Source organism: Athalia rosae, chromosome 1 (assembly GCF_917208135.1).
Source record: "Athalia rosae chromosome 1, iyAthRosa1.1, whole genome shotgun sequence".
NCBI lineage: Eukaryota > Metazoa > Arthropoda > Insecta > Hymenoptera > Athaliidae > Athalia > Athalia rosae.
This window is the reverse complement of record NC_064026.1, coordinates 2553049-2577581: the sequence shown is the minus strand read 5'-3', so window position 1 is coordinate 2577581 and position 24533 is coordinate 2553049. Positions and strand designations below refer to the sequence as shown.

Here is a 24533-nt window from a genome sequence, read left to right as displayed (position 1 = left end):
GTTCGTCCTGCCAAAATTTCACTCACTCCAATACCGCGTAACAAGAAACGCGCGAGACCCTCGACGCCCCGAGGCGAGGGGGGAAAACCTCCCCGAATTGACGTGGGGGGTGGGGGGTTGAATTTTCTTACCGCCTCACCAGAATTGATAACGTCGCGCGACGTAAATAGCGAACGGACGCGGCGCATCCGTTTCCTCTCGTCTCCCCCCTCGTCCGTACAACAGGAAAAGGAAATTCAACTCTGACCGGTGTCCCCTCTCTTCCGTAGCGACACGCCACATCCAGCGTAGCTCGTTAGTAACCTTTGGTTTTGCCCTTGCCGCGGTTCGTCATCATCCCTCTTCTTCTTCTTCTGCGGCGGTGCGGGCTGCCAGCCCCCCCGGCCTCCCGGTTTCCCGTGCCGCTCCTCCTTCCTCTTTTCTCTTTCTCTCACTCACTCTCTCCAATCAAGACGGATGGCGCGGCCTCTCGTTAAACCGCTAAACAGTTCGGGATTCGAAAGCGAACGGCGCTACGTATCACGGACGGATGGTTCGACCTCCGAAGGCCCTCTCATAGATCGTACGTTAGAGGCCGGGGTGGGGAGGGGAGGGGGTTCGGAGTTTGCGGAAACCTTCGATTTAGTGCTCCGTTCATAGGAATTTACTCGATCGCTTTACAGTTGGATTCAAATTTACCACTCCGACGCCCCTCAGCGATTTTACCTCTTCCTCTCGGCTCCGCGGCGGTTTCCTCCGATCCTGGAGAATCTCCGCGTTTTCCGCGTCCTCTACGGTTTTAATTTATTCCTTCGTCGAGTCGCTCGTGTTCGCCGGATTTCGTTCGTCTATTTCGCTATAATATCAACGTTCGCCCGAATCGAATCAGGAGACTGGTATAGCCGGTTGCCAAGCGACCGATACCTCCGGTTGTTGTACATACGTCATGTAGTCAATTATCGCTGTGTATGACGGCGACATCAAAGGGGAAAATGCTTTCAGAAGCTTCCGGTTTGCCAAAATTATACGAAATTCAGTATTACCAATAACCGTGGTAGGCGGACACCCGGCAACACAACCAGCCGTACCGCAAAATACCCCATTCCGATATCGGAGTAATTAACGTTTTACCTACCGCCGTTTTCCTCCGACGATTCGCGAATCTGGAGTAAATTTAAGTCGAATCATTTTTACGGATAATAATCCAACACAATGCGGTGTACGCGGTTTTGTCTACCTTTGTACTTTTGTAACGACGGACGCGCGCGCGGTGATCGATAATAAGCAGGGAACGGGCGCGTTCGGTAAGCTCACATAATTACGGATCGCTTCAATTGGCAATTTATGTACATCGCATTCTCGTTTATTGCAGTGTTCCACTCGGACCGTTTCGGAGCCGACGTTATTTCGTACGAAACGAATTGGTCCCCGCAGACGAACGAGAATAATACGACTTATCACGCAACGATTCGTCCAAGCTTAACCCTGTCAAAAATTAGCTCGCTCGCGTAACATTTATTCGGAAATATTCCTGTGTTTTCACTTTGGCTATTTGTTTGTTTTTGTTTTTTGTTTTTTGGGATCCTTTGAAATTTTTCGACCACAGGGAGTGAATTTCGGTTCGGTTATTTTCGACGGTCTCATTCGGCGCGTATACGTCCTTTAATAAGCAAATATAGAATTTAATTAAATCCTTTCGGCACACACGCTGACGGGGGTTTATGTTATTTCGGCGTAGCCGGACGGACGGTGAAAAGTATCCTTCATTGTCTCTCGGAAGGGTTTGCGTGTACCCGAGTCCCGTAGGGTCGCATTAATTTTATTCCCGAATTATTCCTTGTTTCAACGTTGAAATTAATTTCGTTTCATTAGAAAAATGGCACACAGGCGCGCGAGCCTATTAATTTTTCCACTTTTACCTATCGTCTACTCGCGGTGGTCGCGCGTGCACGTATTATGTATTTACACGCCCGAACATTTTCGCGTATAAAAAATTCAACCGGGTAACCGTCTCGTTTTACGATAAATGACGTTCTTTCATTCCATGAGTCAATACGTGCGTGATAACATCATTTCGGAATCCAACGGCTATTTGATTAACGATAATTGCGCCGGCCGTTGTACACTGGCCTACAGCTGGTATACGTACGCGTACGCGTACGTATGGATGGAAAATGGAATACATTTTCTCTACGATATATCGTTTTATTTGATCGAAATAAACGAGGTTAATTATATCGCGAATCCCGACTCGTCCCCCTCTCGCCGCAGGGGTTGGACAACTATTTTTTTGCGCCGTGCATGCGGAGATACGCGTACAGGTATACGGTAGCTATAGGTCTATAAATATAACGAATACAATTTATTATTTCAACAAATGAGAGAACAAAAATATGGAAAATCGATAGCCACCTGTTTCCGTGCGATGTATCGATGCCCCGTATATCCGTTGGGACAGGTAAAAATGAGTGATAAAATTCGCGAAACTATGAACGCCTGTATATTACGCATATTCGTTACAATATCGCGGCGAAAATCTGCAAATATGTATTTTGGACCGGCGGATAAAACAATTCTCATCGTAATTATCGTGAAATTTATATAAACGCGTAACGTACATACAGAGTCGCATTAATCGCGAATACGAATACGTGATTCGCGATCACCCGACGGAGAAGCCTAATTCGGCAGAGATTGAATTTTTTTCTCCTCCAAATTCTATTTTGTTTGTTTTTTTGTTTGTTTTTTTTTTTCTCTCTGCAAATTCTTTTGATGTCCCGAAAATCGAGGTATACTTTACCTTGTTACGAAAGTTATAATCCGAAGCGGTGAACGTACAAGAAAATTGGGGTATTTTTCGTTCTACTTTTTGACCTTGTATATGTATATATATCGCCGGTGCAGATGGATCGATATTCTTTTCTCATCATCATCATCCCTGCGAGCAACGGCACAGGTAATAATAAGCGAACCAAGAAACGACCTCTCTCAAGGGTGGGCGGGCGAGGAGGGTGGGAGGTAGGAGGGGGGCGAAAGTGCTTCTTCTCATCCTGAGATGAGGTAATTAAAAAGTTGAACGGTGTCATCAACGGAGAGATCCTAATTTTCTTTTTAACGATATGTACTTATCGCTGGCATCGCTGCAGCAGCGGCGGCATGGTACCCGGTTACCCGTACCGCGCGTTACCTATAGCAACACGCGACGACGGGACGGAGTCGCGCGCGGTTATACGTAAGTCCCGCGAATATATAACGATCAAATGTCTCTTTGTTCGTACATAAGTTGAAGAAGCTGAGTATAGAGGTAACTGCGAAGAACGAGGCGGAGATTTTCGCCGGAGATACACGATATTGAATGTATAAAATTCTCGCTGTAACGACGAGGCGGAATTACGGCGTATAAAAAATATATATGTATAATATACACGCCATCCACCGACGAGGAAAATATACCTGTCCGAAAATATTACCGCGGTAAAACAATGGAGGGAATAAGATCATTCGCGATGGTGAGAGGGGGGAGGGGGAGGGGGGGGGAACGCGAAACGACGAGAACAAACAAAAGGAAAAGAGCGCGAAACAACAAAGTCGAAAAGAATAAACGGCAAGCAACCCTCGACGCCCGATAGCAATTGACGTTATCATTATTGCAGCAACGAAACAGGAGAATTATACCATAATTAAAAGTGGCTATTAACCAGCGAACCGGCGAAGAAACTCACCGAGACTCCGTATAACCGCTTGAAATTTATTCTCGTCTCATTTTCATATCTATTATGTACCTCCGCAGCTATGTACCTATCCGTATACATTAATTAATTATACACCAAGTTGCGCGGCGAGTGGAATCAGAATTAGAGAATTAACAAAAAAAAAAAATTTCTCAAACTCGATGCAAATTGCACGCCGCGCCAAAAGTTTACTTACGTAAATAACGCTCGATATCCACGTGTAAATGTAATTTGATACAACTGCGATTGTTCAATTTTTTCGATGCAATTCCGTGAGTCGGATGACTCGATATAATATATGCGGCGCGCGGTTGAGACACGAGTTCTGTAAAAATATTGAAACTAGTAAGGCAAAACCGCTGGAAAACTAGACGATATTAATACCGACTCGCGTTTCAGACGTTGAAAAGTAATTAACAAATTGTTCCTCAAGTTTTATACGTTTCTAAGAGGGTGGACGGGGGGTGGGGGGTGGGGGGGGCGCAGCGCCATTAGCAGCGCGCGTCGGTTATATACTAAAACTTTCACGGAGAGATCTTTATTCCCGAGAAATGGGCAGACCGACGTATGTGTGGTACGTACATACTACACACGTACGGTAACTACCCCACTATATGTCTCGGAACGAATTTCACGGTATCTGGTTGCCCACCGGCCCCTATGGCGGGATAGGTGCGGAAAAGGATAAAGGTAGTTATACCTTTCGAGAAGAGTGGGGCCTTTGTTCTTTCGAAGAAATGAAAAAATATAATATAATACAAATAAATGAAAGAACATAAAGTGTCCGTAGAAGGATCAAAGAACCGAAAAATTTTTCGAAACTCACGTAGAATCTCGCAAGTGGCTAGCTACCTCGAAGAGAGAGAATTTCGCCCCATTTGGAAATCGTGTCGGTAATTTTCAAACCTCTCTCTCTCTCTCTCTTATCCCCGTTTCAAAGCTCACCCCTCGGGGATTTTTGGCAATTAAACACTTTTCCCGTAAGCTTTTCTCCGTACACCGCGTTACGGGGAGACTCGCTGTATGGGAAAAAATGAATAAAGAAGACGCGGAAGACCGAGGCGGGTTTGTGGGTAGGGGTAAAAATGACAGGGACAGGTGAAGAGCAGGGGATGAGACGTTCGAGTTTTTCGAGGATTCGGAATAACGTTAACTTTATTTCGTGTACTCGGATCGTCGAAGCCCCTCGGTTGGTTCGTCTTTCTTTCTTTTCTTTTTTTTTTGTTTTTTTTTTTCGTCGGTCCTTGTGTCACAACTGCTGCGCTTCGACGGCGAACCCCACTGCATCATCCGTTTATATCTCTTGTGAGGATATAAATAAATCTCATCCCTCCGCGAAGCAAGGAAAAGTGCCTCTTCGTTTCTCTTTTTTTTCACTCGTTTGCCTCTTATATACACTCCCCCACTCGACTTTTCACTTCCCATTTTCTACTTCCCACTCTCGTCTGTTCTCCCCCCACCCCCCCCAAGAATTACCCTAACCCACCGCTTCGCTGATCTTTTTTGGAATATCAAATTTTCATCCACCCCCCCCAACTCGCGAGTTTTCTTTTTTTTGTTTTTTTTGTTTCCTTTTTGCGGTAATCCTCATTGTCGATTTTCATTTCATACACATACAGATGTCATTGAATAACTGGAATTCATGTGACACATTATATACGTTTGTACGTAGGTATAATATTTGAATAGACGTGTATCGCGCGTATCTACGTTTCGCGTTGAAATTATAATGATTTCCTGTAGGAAGTTGAAGCTGCGCTTTCCATTTGGCATAATATACCCTGTGGAATTTGCTATGGCTCGGTATACGTATGACGCGGCTGCAGGGCGGAAGCGCAGCGATAAACAGTCGAATGATAAAAGAACGGAAGTCGGGTGAATGAAGAGAAAACGAAAAGTTACGAACAGGCGAAGTAAGCGAAAGAAGAACCCCGGGCGGAGGGGGGAACAAAAAGAAAAATTGAAACAAAAACGAAGGTATTTTACGAACGAACGGAACACGGGAGTCGATCAGCTGCTGCCAGGGTAGATTTTCTCGGGGATTCATTCCGCGGCGTTATCTGGGGTTACTGTACGCCCCCGCGGTTATAACGTCGGGTAATTTCTTAGGATATATAAAGAAATGATGAATCGGATTTAATCTAGCGAGCAGCGCTGCTGCAGCGATCGAGTTGTTTTTTTTTTTATTTTTTGTTTTCTTTCCTACATAGGTATAATACAAGTGTATAACTGTTACACACGTATATCGCTTTTTACTCCCTCCCTTTTGTTTCCTCCGACGATCGGCACGTCGAATCAAAGGAAAATTTCGATACCCCCCATCACCGGAACCCTTCCCCGCCAAACGGGAAGGATGAGAATAGAAAAGGGAAGAATGCCCCGCAGGGCGTCTTCCGCAACCTTTGTATACATATACACGTTTCTATACGTGTGTATTCTACGTTTTATTCGCGTTCATTGAATGGCGAACGTGACTAGCTAGTCGCCATTTTGGAATGCGGAACGGTGAATCAAGAACCGGCTTACGGCGTCGTTATTCCCGACGTGACTCCCTCGGCAATCTTCCCTCAGCTTTCCTCCTTCCTTTTGCCCCCTTTTTTTTTTTTTTTTCCAAAAGAAAGATCCACAAGGCATCCAGCGGAGACTCCTTAAAACCTCGAAGAGATCCGATAAGAGATAATTCGCAGCCTCTCTCTCTCTCTCTCTGTCTCGCTCTCTCTCTTTCTCTATAGTCTTCGAAAAGCAAAAGAAAAAACAAGACCCCATCGCTGTCCGCCATTTCGGTCCAGCAATTCCGCCTCGCGATTCAAATTAAATACGGCTCTTCGACGACGCGTGCCGCCGTGTATCGAGTCCGAGCTACCCGCCGGCGAAAGGGAGAACAGAAACAAAAAAAAAAAAAAACAAAAAAAAAAAAATCGACCCCGAAGCACTTCAAATATACGACTTAATATCTGGACGAGTAATTTTCGGTAGTGGTCGTAATTTCGGAACGTGTACGACGACGACGACGACCGGTAGTTCTGCTGACCGGGTCACGGGGAGGTTGTAAAGTCGAAACCCCCCGTTGTGTGTACGCGCATCTTTGCCACCGAACTGGACGACCGGACGGCGATAACAATTTTCCTCGGTGATTTCATCTCGAGGGCCGAATATAAAAAAAAAAAAGAAAAAAAAAGAGGGTAGAAAAAATCGCGGAGGGTAGCCGGGATGGAGTACAGAAATTGAAAGAAGGTCGCCAACCGCTAACGTCCGGAGTCGTTTGACGTGCTACAAATTTGCCGACGAAATTTAACGCCCCGGGTGGGTTCGACCGCGTTGATTTCGACGTATGAAATTTTATCGGGATCGATACCGGTCGTCGGGTCAATTGTGCCGGAGGGTGAGACGAGATAGCGCGCGGAGGAGGAGATTCGGCCTCGTAAGCCGACGGCAATTAACGGTGAAAAGAAAAAAAAAAAAAAAAAAAAACACCTACATAGCAGAGAGATCAATTCGGGTACCTGTAGGCGCGTGGGCCGAACGAACGATCGAGGGCCGTTTTCTTCCACCTCCGCTCGAAGGACGGAGGAGGCGACCGGTCGTGACTACCAGCACCCTACTTAACCGAAGTTTGATAATTAAGAGGCAAGACGCACTTGAGAGCGAACTTCCTCGAGTTATACACGTAACTCTATACTTCGAAAGCTCCGGCGCGATTTCGAGCGGCCCTAACGCCTCCGCGCCTATTTCTTGCGGTAACAACTTCCTCCGGCCACTCGTGTCGCTGCCCTTCGTTTGACCCTACAATCTCACCCCAATTCTATCGCCGTCTCTGCCTCCGAACCCTTCTCCACTTCACTCTAACCCATCGACGACGCGGTGTTGTTTTATCCCCGCACCGCGATTCTCGCGGTGCACTCGAGTCCGAAGAAACGCTGAAACCCAAGCGACGTTGATGTTTCAATATCGGAAGGAACACGAGTCTTTTGTTTTTCGAACGCTTTCGAAAGCTTTGGCGAAGTGGACGTGTTGTAGGTCGTAACATGACCACCGCAAGTTCGATCTCACAGCGGTGCAGTAGGGTAACTGGAAAGCTTCCGAATTCAACGTTGCTGGTGATGCGGCTATGAGTTTGAAAGTTCGAACTTTGCGGGTTCGGAGGGGTGGGGGGAGGGATCTCGGTACGGCTTCGTTGGCCACTTGTACGTTTAAATTAAACTTTGTATACCCGTTATAAGTTGCGGCACTTGCAACACTCTCGAGGGCGCGCGCGCGATATGGTTACGTTCCTCGCCGCCGCGTAGATTTCGAGTAGCTGCTGTACAACGTGTGTACAACGGGCAAAAGAACAGGTGCGGGTTACGACACAAAGTGCAAGTAACAATGTCGCTGAGAAACAACGTGGAAACTCCTTGTCCAAGAATTAAACTAGATTGGCACTTTGGAAATGGCACGTGAGCTCGAAACAACTCTCTATACTTGTTCGAAGCGCACTTGTAACGAGGAACCTGTTACCCGTTACGTATCCGAATCGCACCTCGGTGACGCGGAATTTTTCGACGACTTACGGAAATTATTCAAACGTCGTCGGTATAAATCCGGACGAGGAGGTCCGTTTATCTTCCAGTTGTGAAAAGCCAATTAATTGATATCCGAGAGCCTCCTGCAGAGGAGATTAGGAGCACAAACTTGAACGCTGTATACGCGTTCACCCTGTCCTATAGCGTTGTCGAGATTGGCTGAGGGTCTTCGAGTGTGTTGCGAGCGATAATTTGGCTTCTTTTTGTCGGCTCCCGCTGCCGCTGCCGCCGCCACATCCCCTACCCCGCACTCCTCCTCTTCACTTCGCCCTCGACTTTCATTCCCTTCACCCTCGAAGGCTCCTTCCTCGAAGTTGGCTCTTCTGCTCGCCTGACGCTCCCCTCGACTCCTCATCTCATTTCCCCCATCTTCTTCTTCTTCTTCTTCTTCTTCTTCTTCTTCTTCTTCTTCTTCTTCTTCTTCTTCAACCTTTCCCACAGACTTTCCCACGGGACCAAGAGGATTCTAAAGGATTTCTCGGCAAATTAAATTGTTGCCCGATGATACTGTTACTGGCAAATTTCCGACTAGCGGGCGCAAACTCCCCTACGCTGACGTCGCGACGCCGAATCCCATCCCCCCTTCCCTCCCCTCCCCCGTAACCCTCGGTATTATTTCACTCGAAAAGTCCTTCGGTCACCGAGGCGCTCGACTTCTCGATTATTTCTATCACCGTCCGCACACATGTCGATTTAATTCGCCGAGGATTCTCATATAACGCACAGACGGTAAAAACCCATCGGAGTTTCACGACCACCACACTCCGTTTCACTCTTCTCCTTCGGTCGAGGAAGCAGTTTATTTATTAAATTTTTTTTTTTTTTTCTTTCCCCACTCCCCATTTCGTCCCGCGGCGCGTTTCCGAAGCTCGCTGTTTTTTATCGAGTGATTATCGCGCCCTCGTAAGTAGAGGGGGAGAGGGTGGAACACGGGAGAAAAAAAAAACAAAAAAAAAAAAAAAAAGCCGGAACAAAAAACCAACAACGAAACACGGTACCCGGTATACTACGCGTCAGAGTTGCTACAGGTACATAAAGCCCATTGTTAACAACCGGGTTTACTATGTTCGTAAAAAATGAGCACAGTGTAACTTTGCCCCCTTCATTTCTGCAGTGTTAGGAAAATGTGTGTATATATATATAGATATATATATATAGAACCACCGGTTGTAGTCGGCTAGGTATATTGCCAATGAAAAGTTTTCCTCGGTATACCCGTTCACGCATTTACGAGCGGGTTCAATAGTCGGATGCAATTAGTGGCGCGTTAATTGTGCCGCTGTATATATATACATATATATATATACACACAACCCGCAATTAACAAATGTTACGTCCGCGCGAAAATTTTCGACTGAAATAAAACAAACCGGTACGAACGAAGGAAAACAATAAACTCGAACTTTACGCAACCAACGGGTCTATAAATACCGCGCGCAGATGCGTATTCTCAGGTGATTCGGGTCCGAGCCGATCCGATGCCCGATTTTGGTTCTCGACCGAAATAATACATAGGGCCCCCGTGCCCCGGGGGGGGGGGGGGGGGGGCAAATGAATCGGAAAAACGAGATAACAGCGATGAAAGAAATAAAAATAAAATAATAATTTCAACCGATGTTCCAGGTGGTTCACGGCGTCCATATCGATCCGGTGCACGAGGTGAAGAAGCGCAGCATTAGCCAGCCGCTCAGGATCTTACTGTGGTACGACGATAGCGTCTATCGGTGAGTAGAGAAAAATCAATCCTCCGCAGATCATTAATTACTCGCGCCAACTACCCCGTGGGAATAATTGAAGAACGGAGCGCAGGGATTAACCATCCGAGTATACGGGGGTTACTTACCTCGCTCTGCCGACCGTGAAACACCTCGTTATCCACAAATCTAGCCAACAATTTACACGCCATCGATATTTCTCTTTTTTATTTTTTACTTTTTTTATTTTTTTATTTCATCCCCCCCGGTTTACGATACATGTAATCAGCGTGAAATGTTATCGGTAAATATGTTCGGGGCAATTTAAATATCCGCTCATTCGCATTTGAATGGTCTACCCCCCCGTGCTCTGAGCCTGTTATGTCGCAATAATAATAATAATAACCATTGTTATTGATATTATTGTTGTTGTTGTTGTTGTTGTTGTTGTTGGCGATGGGAGTGGTTTAGAATAGGGTATATTAACGGCAGAATATGCGAAGTTTATATCCTAATACAAATAATATGCGAGATGTTGGGGTTTGAAACGGGCGAAACAATTTTGCGATAATATTATAGTTTTGCTCGTATAATAATAGTTGGCGAATGAAGAACCCGCGGAGTTTCCTTCACCCCCAAAGTTACGTAACCCCCTAAAAACTCATCTTAGTTCCCGGCAGCGGTAGCTGAAGCTATTACACATATCTATCCTCACCGCTAATGTACTTTGTATGTACATACGATGCGCATACTCGTATGTAAATATATATATATATACGTATATGCGGTAGAGAGTTATGCATTACTCTGTACCGTTTTACGAACAATTCCAGCGAGAAGTTGCGCGTTATTTGTTCGATTTAATATCCATTCAGAGTGTATCTGATGAAATACATTTGAATTGAGCATCGAAAACGTTTATTTCCATTCTCTTCGGCTTCGACATTTATTTCCAGTCACAGTCCGATGACCTCACTCGTCCAATTCATTTACCGGCCCTTTTTTCACCCGCATCGGCACGAGGACGTGTTACGCCCGTGAATAAGATTCGAAAATCTTCGAAGCTACTCAGGCTGATTAGAATTCAGCATTTTTTTCCTCCATTCACTCATTCGTTATTCTCGTCTAATTCGGCGTAGAGTGGAAATTAGAGTCAAAGCTCTCGGAGCAGCTGATTGAAATTAGTCAAAATCCTCGAGGTGTACGTGTGCAGTCGGGGGGAAAGAGGGGTGGGAGCTTTTTCGCGCCGGTGTATATCGCATACACTTTGACGAAAAGTTTTGCGAAGCCTGGTTTTCGCGGACGCGGGGAGACGAAGGTAGAGCTAGTTATAAACACTTGAAAAGTTTTAACTAAATTTAACTCCGAAAGTCAAGCTCGTTATGTCTAGTCTGAGATTCCAGACCCCGGCGTACCCTCGCGAGTGAGCGAGAAAGAGAAAGTGACGGAGGTATAGCGAGTGACGTAAAGTATTGTTATAACTTACCTAATGCCTATAATATCAACACGCTCCGTAAGCAGAATCTTTTGTGTCTGAAAACGGGGAGGATATAACAAAAAAAAAAGAAAAAGAAAAAGAAAAACAACGGCGATTCTCATCCCCCGAATTCGAAGTAAGTTGGACGAGATAACGGAGGCAATTCCGCGTAGGTATAGGCGGAAGACTAGGAGTGTATATATAAGATAAACAAAAATCAAAAGAAAAGAAAGGAATTGAACGTTAGAAAATTCAACGGATTATACGAACGACGCGCGTGGGACGCGCCCTTCCGACGTTATTACCCCCCGCCATCGAAAAGCCCTCTCTTACTCATTTGTTTCTAACCTCCGCACCCACATACGGATCCAACTACTCGAGACCGGGGTCCTTCCTCTCGCACGATAAGGGCGGAATCTACCCCTCGCAAATACACGATAATTTCGCCTACCTCGCAAACCCACGATACACAGCGCACGTGTCAAGTGCGAGAGCTTTTTCGGGTTATAATATGACCAGCCCGACGTCATGCTCGCCGCGTTTTATATATTTAATATCGAACTGAAATTTTCACGAATTTTCTTATTCCTCGTACAGCGTACTGGCTGTTAGGTTATTCGAAGGAAACTCAAAGCTTTTCCGCATGTAAAATACAGTCATGTATAATACATATAGATAAGGTAAAGTTTTCGCATTTCCTTGACGCCGAGGGGATCGTTTAACGACTTCTACGTGCAGAGGAAAAGAGGCGGGAATTTCTCAACGCGCGCCGGTTTTTCCCCGCTTCCTTCTTCTCTTCTCTTTCCTTTTCTCTTTTTTTTTCTGTTTTTTTCTCTTTAATATAACCACAACTGCAACGAGGTGTTGTACGTCGTCGATGTAAAATTTACATCACATTACACGCTTCGCGGTTCTGGTATACGTTCTTTGTTGCGTAACGCGATAACTGCAGTATACACGATGTGCATGCGAGTTACGCAGCACAGAGACTGACGGAACGCGTACATACTTTGTTCGCTTTTTCTCTCTTATTTTCTCCGTTGTTGGCATGAAATGCACACATATCGATGCGGTTTGTGCGCTTTTTATCGATCTGTACGTACGTACGTACGTACGTACCGAGGAACGGAGCGTTGTGGATTTCTCTTCATTCTGACTGCAGGCCGCGGGACGATCTGCCGTTGGAATGAAATTGGCGATGACACAAGTCTCTTCGAGATTCTATCTAGGTACGCGTGTGTATTGTCGGAGTCACGTGCCTAAATGACAAGCCAACTGATGTTACGTCATTCTCATTACGCCATTTACCATTGGATTCTAAAGTTCATGTAAATATCAAATATGATTGAATTAACACATCGCGTTATTACGAAGATTTCGTAAAAATCAAGGCGATACAACGGAGACGAATGAATTCAAACATTTGTCCGAAGTCACATGCCTCTCCATGGGGTTGTTGTCGCGGTTTTTTATGAATAACTCGATCAATTTCAGAGATAGAGCAATTTGACTTTTGGATTCGAATTCCTGAGATCGAAATACATGAGAATAGCATATAAAACCCAATGAAAAAAAATGTTGATTTTTACTCCAAAATTGAAAAAAATCCAAGGGGAACCCCTTTGGATTTTTTCGATTTTTGGGCCAAAAATAAAGTATTTTAAAAATCGATCGTATGCTACTTTTCTTATGTATTTAGACCTCAGGAAACCGAATCCGAAGGCCAAATTGAGCTACGAATTTTTCTCATCGAGATATCTCATTTTTTCTGATCCAAAAAGTGAAAAATCGGCGATAACTCGATCAATTTTATAGATAGATCATTTTAACTTGAGAATTCGGATTCCTGGGATTAAAATACATAAGAATAGCATATAAAATGAAATATTTTTTTTTGGTCCAAAATCGCCAAAATTTCAAGGGGTACCCCTTTGGATTTTTTCGATTTTTGGACCGAAAATAAAGTATTTTTAAAATCGATCGTAGGACACTTTTCAAATGTATTTTGACGCCAGGAACACGAATCCGTTGATTAAATTAAGCTACGAATTTTTCCCATCGAGATATCTCAATTTTTTTCGCTCCAAAGCGTGAAAAATCGGCGATAACTCGATCAATTTTATTTTGATTCTTTGGCTTTTCTGGCGTGAATGCACACCATATTTCTTCTGAAAAATTCAAAAGTGAAGAAAGGGGTTTCAGCCGTGAGACCAGGTACGCATCCTTCATCCTCTCCCCGACATGCTTCCTCCTGAAATCTATGGATTTAATATTCGCAAAAGCGGAGTCATCCCGGGCCGTCCGCCGATTCTCGATCGCATAAAATATAAGCGAATGCCGATTCCAATCCCCGAATTCAATAAGCATAAGTTACCAGAATGACCTCCTCTACCTTGGCGGCTCTCCAAACTTTCAAATTCACCGACCAGCCAGCCTCCCTGCATGCACTTTCACCTATAAGCGGACTTCGCCGAGCTTTAGGCTTACACGCGGTCGCCCCGGTACCCGAAACTCCACCGCTCAAAATCGACCAATCGAACCTCGGACCACCGTCAATTTTTTATTTCACTTCGTCGATTCATTCGTCAATATATCTATGTTACGTAATCGCTTTTACCATCAAGTAAATAATAAATTACACGAAATCCGATGGGGCGGGCCATCGGTCCGTTGATAAAATTCTTGGCACTCCGCATCCGATTTATTATTATCATCGTCGTCGTGACGCGCGTATGCGTCGTTCGCCCAGTTTTGTTCGAAATAAGGTATATTATATACCTATAGAAATGAAATGCATAAATAAATGCGGTACGCTCGTTGAGCCGCGAACAATTATTTTCCGTTGTAAAGTTATAGCTGTCACCACCCGCGCAGTGATTTACAAGGGATTGTAAATCAAACGGTGCTTCATATCGTCTCGTTGCCAGACGAAAGTATGTGCGCGTTGGTTACATAGCTGCAGTTATGTACCGTGTACATACGTGGTACGTACGGTGTACACGTTTCGCCGCTCTGCTGGAATATTACAACGATAATTTGAGGAAAAATTTAGCGAGCGTAAACATTTTCCGCTCATACGCGATTCCGCCCCGGATATATCGCCGAGTTCCGCAAACCGTGAGAATAAAATCGTTATCGTACGTAAATTATATTTCTTACACGGGGATTTACGCGTGCGTATACGTATACGTATCACCGATAATAATTGATCCGATTGGTTTACCACGCTCGTACACGGTAACTCGTCACAGACACGACATGACACGTGCCGTTGGTTCCTCTTCGGGTAGTATGATAATATTTCCCACGGGGCAATTTGTCCTGATTAAATATATCCCTACCTCGCATGTATTTCCCTCGTTGGCCGACTAGCTTTTGTCCGAACAACGCGCCGTGCAACGAAGAATCGCTGGATTTTTTTTTTTTTTGGTTTTTCTCGTTTTTCTCGAACGCCCGGTTTTATTCACCCCTCTTTTCATTTTCAATACCTACCTGTTTACACGCTCGACACCCCCAATCGAATTGATCGACCGATGGAATCGTTGTGACGTTGACTGATCGAAAAATGGACGAGGTTACCAGATACTTCCGACAGCTCGAAGCTTCCTGGACGAAAGAAACAAAGGATAATTTTTGAAATGAAATTAAAAATTAACAATGACCTCGTTAACGGCGGTTTCAACGAAAAATCATGTTACATACGCACGGGAAAACGAGAGTAGAAAAAATATCGGGGGTCGTTATTTCGCCTGGATAAAAATGAGGTTTGTTGGGCGTGAGGTGAGATTTTTTTCCTTATCTCTTCCTTTCCTTTTTTTTTTTTTTTTTGTTTTGTTTTGTTATATTTTTACTCAACGGAGGGACAACTTGCTCAATCCTCAGGATTAATATGGCACCACTTCGGCTTTACTCTCCGTAAAATAAGTAGAGTAGACAAAATGAAATTCCGTAGCCCCCTTCGTGCGAGTCACTTTAGCGGGAGTTGAGGAGGTCGAATTCCTCTTGGGAGACGACACTGCCGGCGCGCACACTTTTACCACCCACTCGTGGAGCCCGTGGCTCATACGCGCGTCGGAGGAGGAGGAGGAGGGAGGAGGAGGAGAGCGAAGACGCGAGCGTCGGTGAACAGTCGAACATTTATTTCAAATATTTTGCGAGAGAAAAAAAAAAACGAAAAAAAAACAAAAAAGATGCAGAGGAGCGAGGAGAAATAAAAGCGGAGAGTAAGAGGAATGAAGAAATGCGGAAAACAGAGCTTTCGAGTCTCGGCGAACATGAGTTATCGGAGTTTGAGAGAAAAAAAAAAAAAAATTGTGCACCGTGTCGAGCGATCGACAGAGACGGACGTAGCTTCATCGTTTCCTCTTTTCTTTAACTCTCGTATATATATACCGTCGGGGATTTAACTCGGCACACCCACGCGACCTAAAAATTCTCAATTTTCACGCCCCCAATCGCTTTTTCCCTACCTTACCTCACATTACTCCGCATCCCCGGACTCGACGTGAACTAATATTTTCGTCACGCAGAGTTAATCGAACGAAAATATTGGCCAAACGAACTTTACCCATCTCCAAAGCCCCACTGTATATATCCTAAAAAACGACGCGGCACCGTCGCGACGACTGATCCACCCCTGCGTCCTCCGATACGATCGCTCTTTTTTTCCAACAATTTTTTCCACTTTCTTTTCCATCGTTTGCCAAATTAACCGCTCCCGTAATGCTCCGGCGTTTTTTTTTTTCCTTATTTCTTTTCTTCTTTTTGTTTTTGTTTTTTTTTTTTTTTTTGGAGAAAACTTCTTGACGTGGAAATAAAAATTCCATTCGTAAGAAGAGGTAGAACGAAACAAAGACGACTTTTTTTTTCTCTCTTGTAGAATGTTTTAAATACTCGACAATGGGAAAAATTTCCATCGTTCGCATTATTCGGTTTGTATGAATTTCTTCCACTTTATTTATATTAATTTTTCTCTTTTTATCTCTCGCTTCCGTTTCATTTCTCCGAATTACCCCGGCTCCGTTCGATCAGCGGAAATAAATGGACTCAATTGTTTGTGTAGTTGAGATAATGAAATGGGGAAAAAACAAGAAAAAAAAAAAAAACTGAAAAAGAAAGGAAAAGAAGAAAAGAGATGGGGGGGTATAGCGGGCGAGTAATAAGTCGTCGTCGTCGTTGGCACTGCAGGTGGACCGTAGGTCGCGGTTATTGGAAATTGGCTGCTACCGTGGTGACCACTTTCCTCGTTATCTGGACATCCTCTTACAATTAGCAGTTCGCCGCAGGTCACCGCGATTATCTGGCAATACGGTTGAACCCCCGTTGCACTGCAGTGCCAGAAACGGTATACCGGCCACCGTATACCCACTGTATATACTGCAGTTTGAGGGAGTGCACGATGTACAGTGTTTGTCCCAACCCCGCAGGAATCGAGGTCGAGGCATTAATTTCGCCGGTTTAATATAACACCGCGTATACACGTACATACGTGAACTAACGTACATATAGCGTACAAGTCAGCAGCGTCCCGCAGGCGCAAACTACACTCCTCGTCGGCTTGATCGTCGACGTTAACCGGATTCATTAACGAACGCATTTCATTCGAACGGATGCCGTCCGTTTCATCTCCCCGATTCTCCATTATCAGATTTTTTTTGTTGTTTTTTTTTTTTTTGTCGCGTCCTCCCCCTACCGACCGCCCTCCGCTTCCGTACGGTTCAATTTCATTCGTCAAACGCGACGATCGAGCGATCGAACTTTGGACAATGGGAGCGAGGGCGTTTCATTATCGAGTTCGAAACTTGCTGCAGTTGTTACCCATGAATCTGTCAAGAGGCCACCGTGGCTAAGCAAGATTGAATCTGATTGCCTTCTGTTTTGAACTCCACCCCTGAAAAGCCACCGCCACAGCGCGCGACCCGGCAGATCGAATGATTTTGTTTCGTCGCTTCTGCCCCACTCTCTCCTAAAAACTTTATTCTCATTTCCTTTTATTTCATCGAGTCGTTAGACGTCGGTTGACAAACGTGGACGTTTTTTTCTCCCCCTCTCTCTCTCTCTCTCTCGTCATAACCCTGGAAAAAAAAAGGTAGAGAAAATCTAGGCTCTTCATTTTCGGGCGGGCGGAAAAAAAAAATCGAAGTCCCTGACATTTTTTGTTCGTTCCACGGCGTCGCGACGAAACCGCGCCCTGGCAGGCATCAGCGAACGCGGATTATAACGTTGGGAGGCGAATATTTTGCTGATCGTTGACAGGTTAGCAATCCCAGGGAAAAATGAATCCCATTAATACACGAGACGGCGTAGTAATCGATGTCATTAAGGAATCGCTCGTGACAGTCGAGGAGATCGGTGCCAGCGATTAAACCTGACGTTCGAATGTCGTCGAAATTGGGATATCAGATTTGACGGGAATGGCAGGGAGCGTGTTGCGGTATATACGTGTATATACGGGGTGTTTTATCGAATCGGAAATTGATGAAGATCAAAGCGAACGTTGCGCGATTTTTCAACGAACGGAGTGAAATAAAAATTTGAGAAAAATATTCCATCGGTTACATCGGTTGCGATACTTGAACGAAATTTTTATCGAGCCACCTAATACCTCGAGTGGGATTCCCGATCCTCTTCAAGCGTCTGTATCACACGAACCTGGCAAAATGACAAGATCTTATTCTCCCATTGCTGCGACCGCAGCTGCCGCGGTAGGTAGAGCAGGTACCTCTGTAATAATTTTGAATTTTAGTATATATATTTATTCATACATACCTAAATTCTTGATCTTTGTTTATTTATTTATTTTTTTTGGATACTGAAAAACCATTTTCACCCAATGAAATCTCGAGTTGCTCAACGGTAGTTTCTTATCTGTATGAATTCCTTAAAAGTTCATCGTTCCAATTAAAATCGTCCTGGTTCCAAAACGGTAGAATTTGTCTAATAAATTTTTCAGAACAAAGAAACTCTAAGTTATCGTTAATTCGTTCGTAACCAGCTGTGGAGTATTCTCGCATAATTTTTATCGCTGACAATGAGTCGGAAAACCGGTTCAGCGATTCATAGAGCCTGAGAACTATTGTATGTAGTTACAACCTCGCGACCCTCTCGCTCACGTTCCCATGCCATTCAACTTGACTTTTACCGTACAGTACCAACGCGGTGACGTTACGCGTTGTAATCGGAACGCAACTTTCACCCGATTCGCGAGTAGCGATCGCCGCGTGGCGGATTACTTCATGCTCCACGGTGTTCGCCGCTTATACAGCTCTACAAACAATGCGGACGATTCGTTGGTCAAAAAATGACAGGGAAGAATTTCGCGGGCTCGCTTCCAATATCGTCTACGAACGTTTTGATATTTGCAAGTTATCAATCATACATATATGATTTCGTTACGCACAGCTAGTCCGCTCGTATATTTACTCCCGGTTATACGCGGACATCCTCGTGCGCGCCGAGGGAAATAAATTATTTCACCTGGCGTATCTAATCAGCAAACCGAAGGGTCGGACACACGCGCACCTCCCTCGTACTCGAAGCTCTGCGCATACGGACAATTAATACGCACGTATATCCGGTTATGCGTACGAAATGCCGAATACATTCGGCGGTGGTCCGAGTTAAATATTTTCCAAATACGTCGTCCGTCGCTCGGTTAATCAAGTTTCGTTATACAAGCGACGTAACGCGAATCGATCAATCGTCCGAAACCTTTGTGTAGAGCGAAAACTAGCGGCTCCCCTTGGAACGCATTACGTCGATTCTTATCTTTGTCGTTATTCTCGTTATCGTATATACATACATATATATATATATCTGTATAAACGTCGACGTATCGAATTTGATTTATGGATTTTCATTTGCTTTCGCGAATCGACGACCCTCGTTTGTTATTTCTCCTTCGCTAATAATTCGTACACGCCCGTTTCCGCGTCGTCGCTACGTTGACGCTTCTTCAAATTTACTTTTTCTCAACTCGAGTCGATCAACGACGACGAAAAGCACCGGGGCGCTGGGGATGATTTTGTATCGTTGTTATTGTCAACGCGCCGTACAGATGAGAGTTTACGAAGAGACCGATGCGAACGCTCGGGGTAAATGGCGTACGCAAATTAAAAAGTCGAATAAATGAAGAGAACGAAAGAAATAAAAAATAAAAAATAAAAAAAATAAAAATAAAAAATAAAAAAGGGGAAACGATGTAACGTTAACGCGGTTCAACGAGCGCGCGAAGAGCGAGCGGGAAGAAGATGGAAGAGGAAAAACTACGCGACTGGAGTAAATAACGAGATCGTCTAACGCACCCTGGACAATTAGTGAGAGGCGAGTGGAAATATGTCACAAGGGATCGCACGGGGGGGTTGGTTGTTCGGGACTTCGAGAAGCGAGGGATGCGGAATGGAAGGCGCTCTGGGAGCGTTGAAAAAAAAAAAAAAAAAAAAAAAACAACAAAAACAAAAACGAAGAAGAAAAGTAGATTACGCCAGTTTTCCAAGCCGGCAGCATACCGAGGTCCAAAAAAAAAAACGTTCTTCGAAATCGTATCGCGCAGTTGAAAAAAAAAAGAATTCGAAATCTGTCAATTACCTGCTATCAATTCAACTGTTTGACGTGAAAAATGCAGCGTAGAAGCAGCCGGTGAAAAGAAAAAAAAAACAAAGAAGAAGCGGAAGAAGAAAAAGAAGGGATGGGAGAAAAAAATCGCCCGTGAAAAAGGACGGTTCTATCCGTCGGAGGATAAGTTGGCGAGGGATCTGCAGTGGGAATGAAAAGTAAGGTATAATAGGGGATCGTTAAACGCTGTGGAGGTTCGGATCTTGCATCGGGTTCGATTGCCGTGACCGAATGCCATCATCGTGTTCAACCCGCGAGGGTATTTCTACCGCTGCTATGCGCTGCTACTCTCTTGTACGTGTTTAGTTCGCATGTCGTTCAACGATTTGCTGCTGCTGCTGCCGCCGCCGCCGCCGCTGCCGCTGCTGCTGCTACTGCCGCTGCTGTTGTGTTGCTGCAGCTTTCAAATAGAGAAAACCCCACCGCTTGTGGGCTTGATGGATGGGGAAATTACGATGAACATCAGTAACAACTAGTGTTCCCTATTCCCTCGATGCAGCAGTTCATGCAGATGTATAGTGCACGGCCTCAACGAATGAATGTTCCTCCCTCGTGTTTCTCTATCCGTGTAATACACTTCTCGTGTAGCCGCGTATTAAAACCAAGTACGGGAACATGCTCGAATTTCAGTTTTTTTTTTTTTTTTTTTTCTTTTATTTATTTATTTATTGTTTTTCTACTTTCTGCTCGCGAGGGGAAAAAAGAAAAGGATCGAAATTGTTCTCGAGAAGAATCTAGCATGTGATGATCGCGAGGGATGTTTCGTGCCCTTTGGATTATGATTCGGTAGGAATTCATTTCGCTCGAAGTTAATTATACCGCGTAGTAACGGCTATTCGAAAGGTTGTACGAAAAAAAAAACTGGAAGAGTAAAAATCTTTGAAGACCCGGAAATGGCCGTAATAAGAAGGAACGATTTTTCTCATAGCTGCTTATATAAAAGGAAACGTTGAAGAAACGGGAGGAAAAACTTTTCATTAAATAAAAATAATGATTACTTAAGGCAGTAGGAATCTCCCGCGAATCCACCGGCACTTGCCTTTCACCCTAATGAGAGGGAAATGAAAAAAGGTGGAAAAGAGAGGGCTAAGAATGCTTAATGTTTTAATGGTGGTTTAGCCGAGGAACCTCGTAAAAAGTGTGAAGGGAAGAATTTCCATCCCTGAAAATTCCCACTTTTATTTTTCCCACCCTCTTCCGCTCCGTTTTTTGCTGTTTTTCTTTCTTACTATTTTTTTTTTTTTTTCTAATTTTCTTTTTCTTTCTTACTTTCCTCCACTCTCGTTTATATTCCAATCCGCAGAACAAACGGTGGAACTCTCTCTCTCTCTCTTGAAAAGACAATGAGTGCCCCACTATTCGTTGTCAGACATAATTCCGCGAAACGGAAGTCTCACTGCGAACAGCATCGTCCATAAATATGCAGGTATAGTTGAACGCCCGAACCTGAAATAGAAGAAATAAAAGAAAAAAAAAAAAAAAAAAAAAAACACAATTATATGCATAAAGTAGACGTGAATTCGAGCTCTCCAAGTTTAAAATCCGTGCAATTAGAGGAGTTATAAGAACGCGGAGAGATTTCTCAAATACCGTTCAATTGGAGCGTATAACGATCGATGAAATTGATCGCAATGAGCGTTAGTCAATTGCGTAATCATCACGGCGCGGATAATACAAAAATATGGCTACACGGGGTGAGTCGCTCACAATTATCCCGAGAGTAGGTCCGGCCTGATACAGCTTTTTTTTTGTTTTTTTTTTTTATTCATTTACAGCGTTCGATGATCAGGATATATCGCGAGGGGGAAATTCCGTTTACGCATAATTACCGAGTCGAACGAATATGGGAATAGCTGCAATTGCCGAATTGTAACGTACACCCCCCCGCGACCCGAAATTTTAATTTTCTCACAAGTTTGAAGCGAATCAGCCTGCACGTGTATCGCGAGACGACTCGATGCTGAGGCAGCGTACTGCATATCTATACCTCGTAGGCACCTTCGCAGCTGCGAGTAGAACTCGAGCAATTTACATTATTTACTATTCACCATTTACTCGGCTGTGGATACATACGAGAACTTGAGTGCTGCTTCGTGCTTGTTAAATATGCACTCGCGGTACGTTTTCTAGTTTAATTTCGTATATCATTCCGGATACTAATTGCGCGGCCGGTGCGACAGTTCGGAGAGATGAGAGAAAAAAAAAATTTTTGTTGCAATAAAAGAATTCAGATAAAAGGAGAAAAAGATGGACAGAAAAAAAAGTAGAAGAATCAGTCGATCGAATATTCCCCGCAACGGTTCGTCATAAAATATTCTCAAAGTGAGGTGAAAATATTTTATCGCTTCCTACTCCTCCGGAATAATCGAGTCTTGCCACGAGGATCAGAAATGAAGCTGCAGGTTTTCCGATATCCTGTACGCTTGAAGTTTTTCCTTTTTTTTTCTTCTTTGAATTTTTTGTTTGGAATTGGTTAAAAGGTGCTTTTAGCGAAATTTAGCAGATTCCTTCGACTTGATTCGACTAGCGACTTCACAGCGCGAAAACAAAAATCGCATCACAATTGCCGGCTACAATATAGGTCGCACGGAGCTTTGAACCAGCTAGCGAAATCGTCGATTTAAGCGGCGAGAGAAACACGTAGATCTTATCTCATCTCGTCTCGTCTCATCTCCTTTCGTCTTGCGAAATTCTCCGCTAATTATAATTGGAATTATTCCACCGAGGGAGGGAAGGAAGGAAGGAAGGTGAGGTGAGGTAAGGGTGGGGAATATCGCCCTTCCGAGAAGATGGTTATGTTCTATACGTTGAGGGGATACCCACCCACCCCTTTGAATCGTGGGGCGAATGCGAAGCCGGTTTTCACCCTGTACCAGCTTAAATCCATCCAGCCTAAAGCTGTACGGGCAGATCTACCATAATTAATAGAGGATCGGGGCGCGATTGAATCAGAAATAGTTCGGGCAGATATCAATTGTCACCGTGAACCGGATGTCCCGTCCAACTAATTTGAGGGGCCTTGTTATCCGTGTGCCTATAGCCAACAAACCGAAATCCCCTTTCCCTACTTTGCCTTTGTTCTCCCGAGGGACGGTATTTGTCAAACAGGGTCAACTATGGGAAAAGTTTTGCGGCTTGCGGCGCGCCTAATATTCCACCCGAAAGTCAAAACTGAACTCCATTCAAAGGGTTCGGTATTTCATCCGCTCGCTTATTCCCCTCCGCGAGGCGCGACTAAGGATATAATAATTTTCGCCTCAATTTTACCGACCGATTTCCGTCCACGGAAAAGTGCGATTTTCACACCTCGAACGAGTACGCGGGGGGGGAACAGCTCCTCCCAGTTTTTGTCCACCTCCCCCGCGGATTTTGGCGCGAAACCGGAGTCGAGTTATTCACCGGTGAAACTTGAGGTATTCCGGGGCTACACGTAGTTTTGGATTAGAGAACTCCGCTAAGGATGCTCAGTAGCTCGGTACAAATTCCTAAAATAATTACCGTAGTGGTTTTCCAGCAGCCCCGAAAGGTTACCCGGCGTCGCTCTCGGTCTGACCTCTTCTACGCCGCGAGAGCTTTGTGCGCAATTATAAAACCCCCTTTCGCAAATTTGTTGAACTCTATCGCGTTGTTTTAATCGTGTCTTGAAAGTTTGGATTACCGAGAAAATCCCCGCCCCCCTCCGCCCCCGCGCGCATCGCGTCCAATTTGTGTTTATAAGTCACCCTCCCAAAAATATCAAGGCTTACGTTGTATAATTGATATATTCACGGCGGTCTGACTGTCAATCTTGATAACGGAAAACCCTCCGTTACCGGACTTATTTTCCCGGACATTACGGACTGTAATATTACGTGAACAAAAAACGAACGACGGAAGTCGATACGGAGCGGTGCGAAAACTTTCTGCAAAGTTCTCGGTAACCTTAGCTTTTCCATGGTACGGCAGGTGTGTGACACAAAATATGCCGCGTGAGCAAGTTTTCTCTGTACACAAATAAATAACTTTTCGGCGAAATATGGATTCCTCGTTAATTCGCGCCTCGAAAGCACCGCTCCCGTCAACGTCGCGCCGCTTTCGACCCCCCCCCCCCCCCCCCCCCCGATAACGCCGCGTCGTAAATTTTTTTCAGGACGTGGCTCAATTCCGAGTCACTCCGAACGCTGGGGTAGCGGAGCGCGCATAATTTTGAAAAGGTTTGCGCGCGTGCGGCTTATTCGCGCGACGGCTCGAACACGTGGATAAATGGAGTGATGAACGAGCTTTACCGAGTCTTCGGGGTACGGGGGGGGGCGCGAACTTTCGAGCTTTTCCAAGTCTCGGTGACGCGCGGCGTGTCGCGTCGAGTGTTAGGCGACGTATTAATTTTTGCACATTTTTTACCCGCCGCGCAATCACTTCCTGCAATTACACACCATTGCCAATTATCCTACGAGCACGCGGAGCGGGGCGGGGCGGGGACGCGCTGATTGCAATCGGA

At 44.8% G+C, this 24533-nt stretch overlaps 1 protein-coding gene across 3 annotated transcripts in view; it reads left to right on the top strand.

The window, feature by feature from the left end:
* Window positions 1-24533, top strand: part of LOC105693328 (leishmanolysin-like peptidase) — a 197484-nt gene that overhangs the window by 95725 nt on the left and 77226 nt on the right. For all 3 annotated transcript variants that reach the window (XM_048660240.1, XM_048660241.1, XM_048660242.1), the window contains exon 2: window positions 9896-9996. In XM_048660240.1, coding sequence (XP_048516197.1) covers window positions 9896-9996 — 101 coding nt within the window. The remainder of the gene's footprint in view (window positions 1-9895; window positions 9997-24533) is intronic.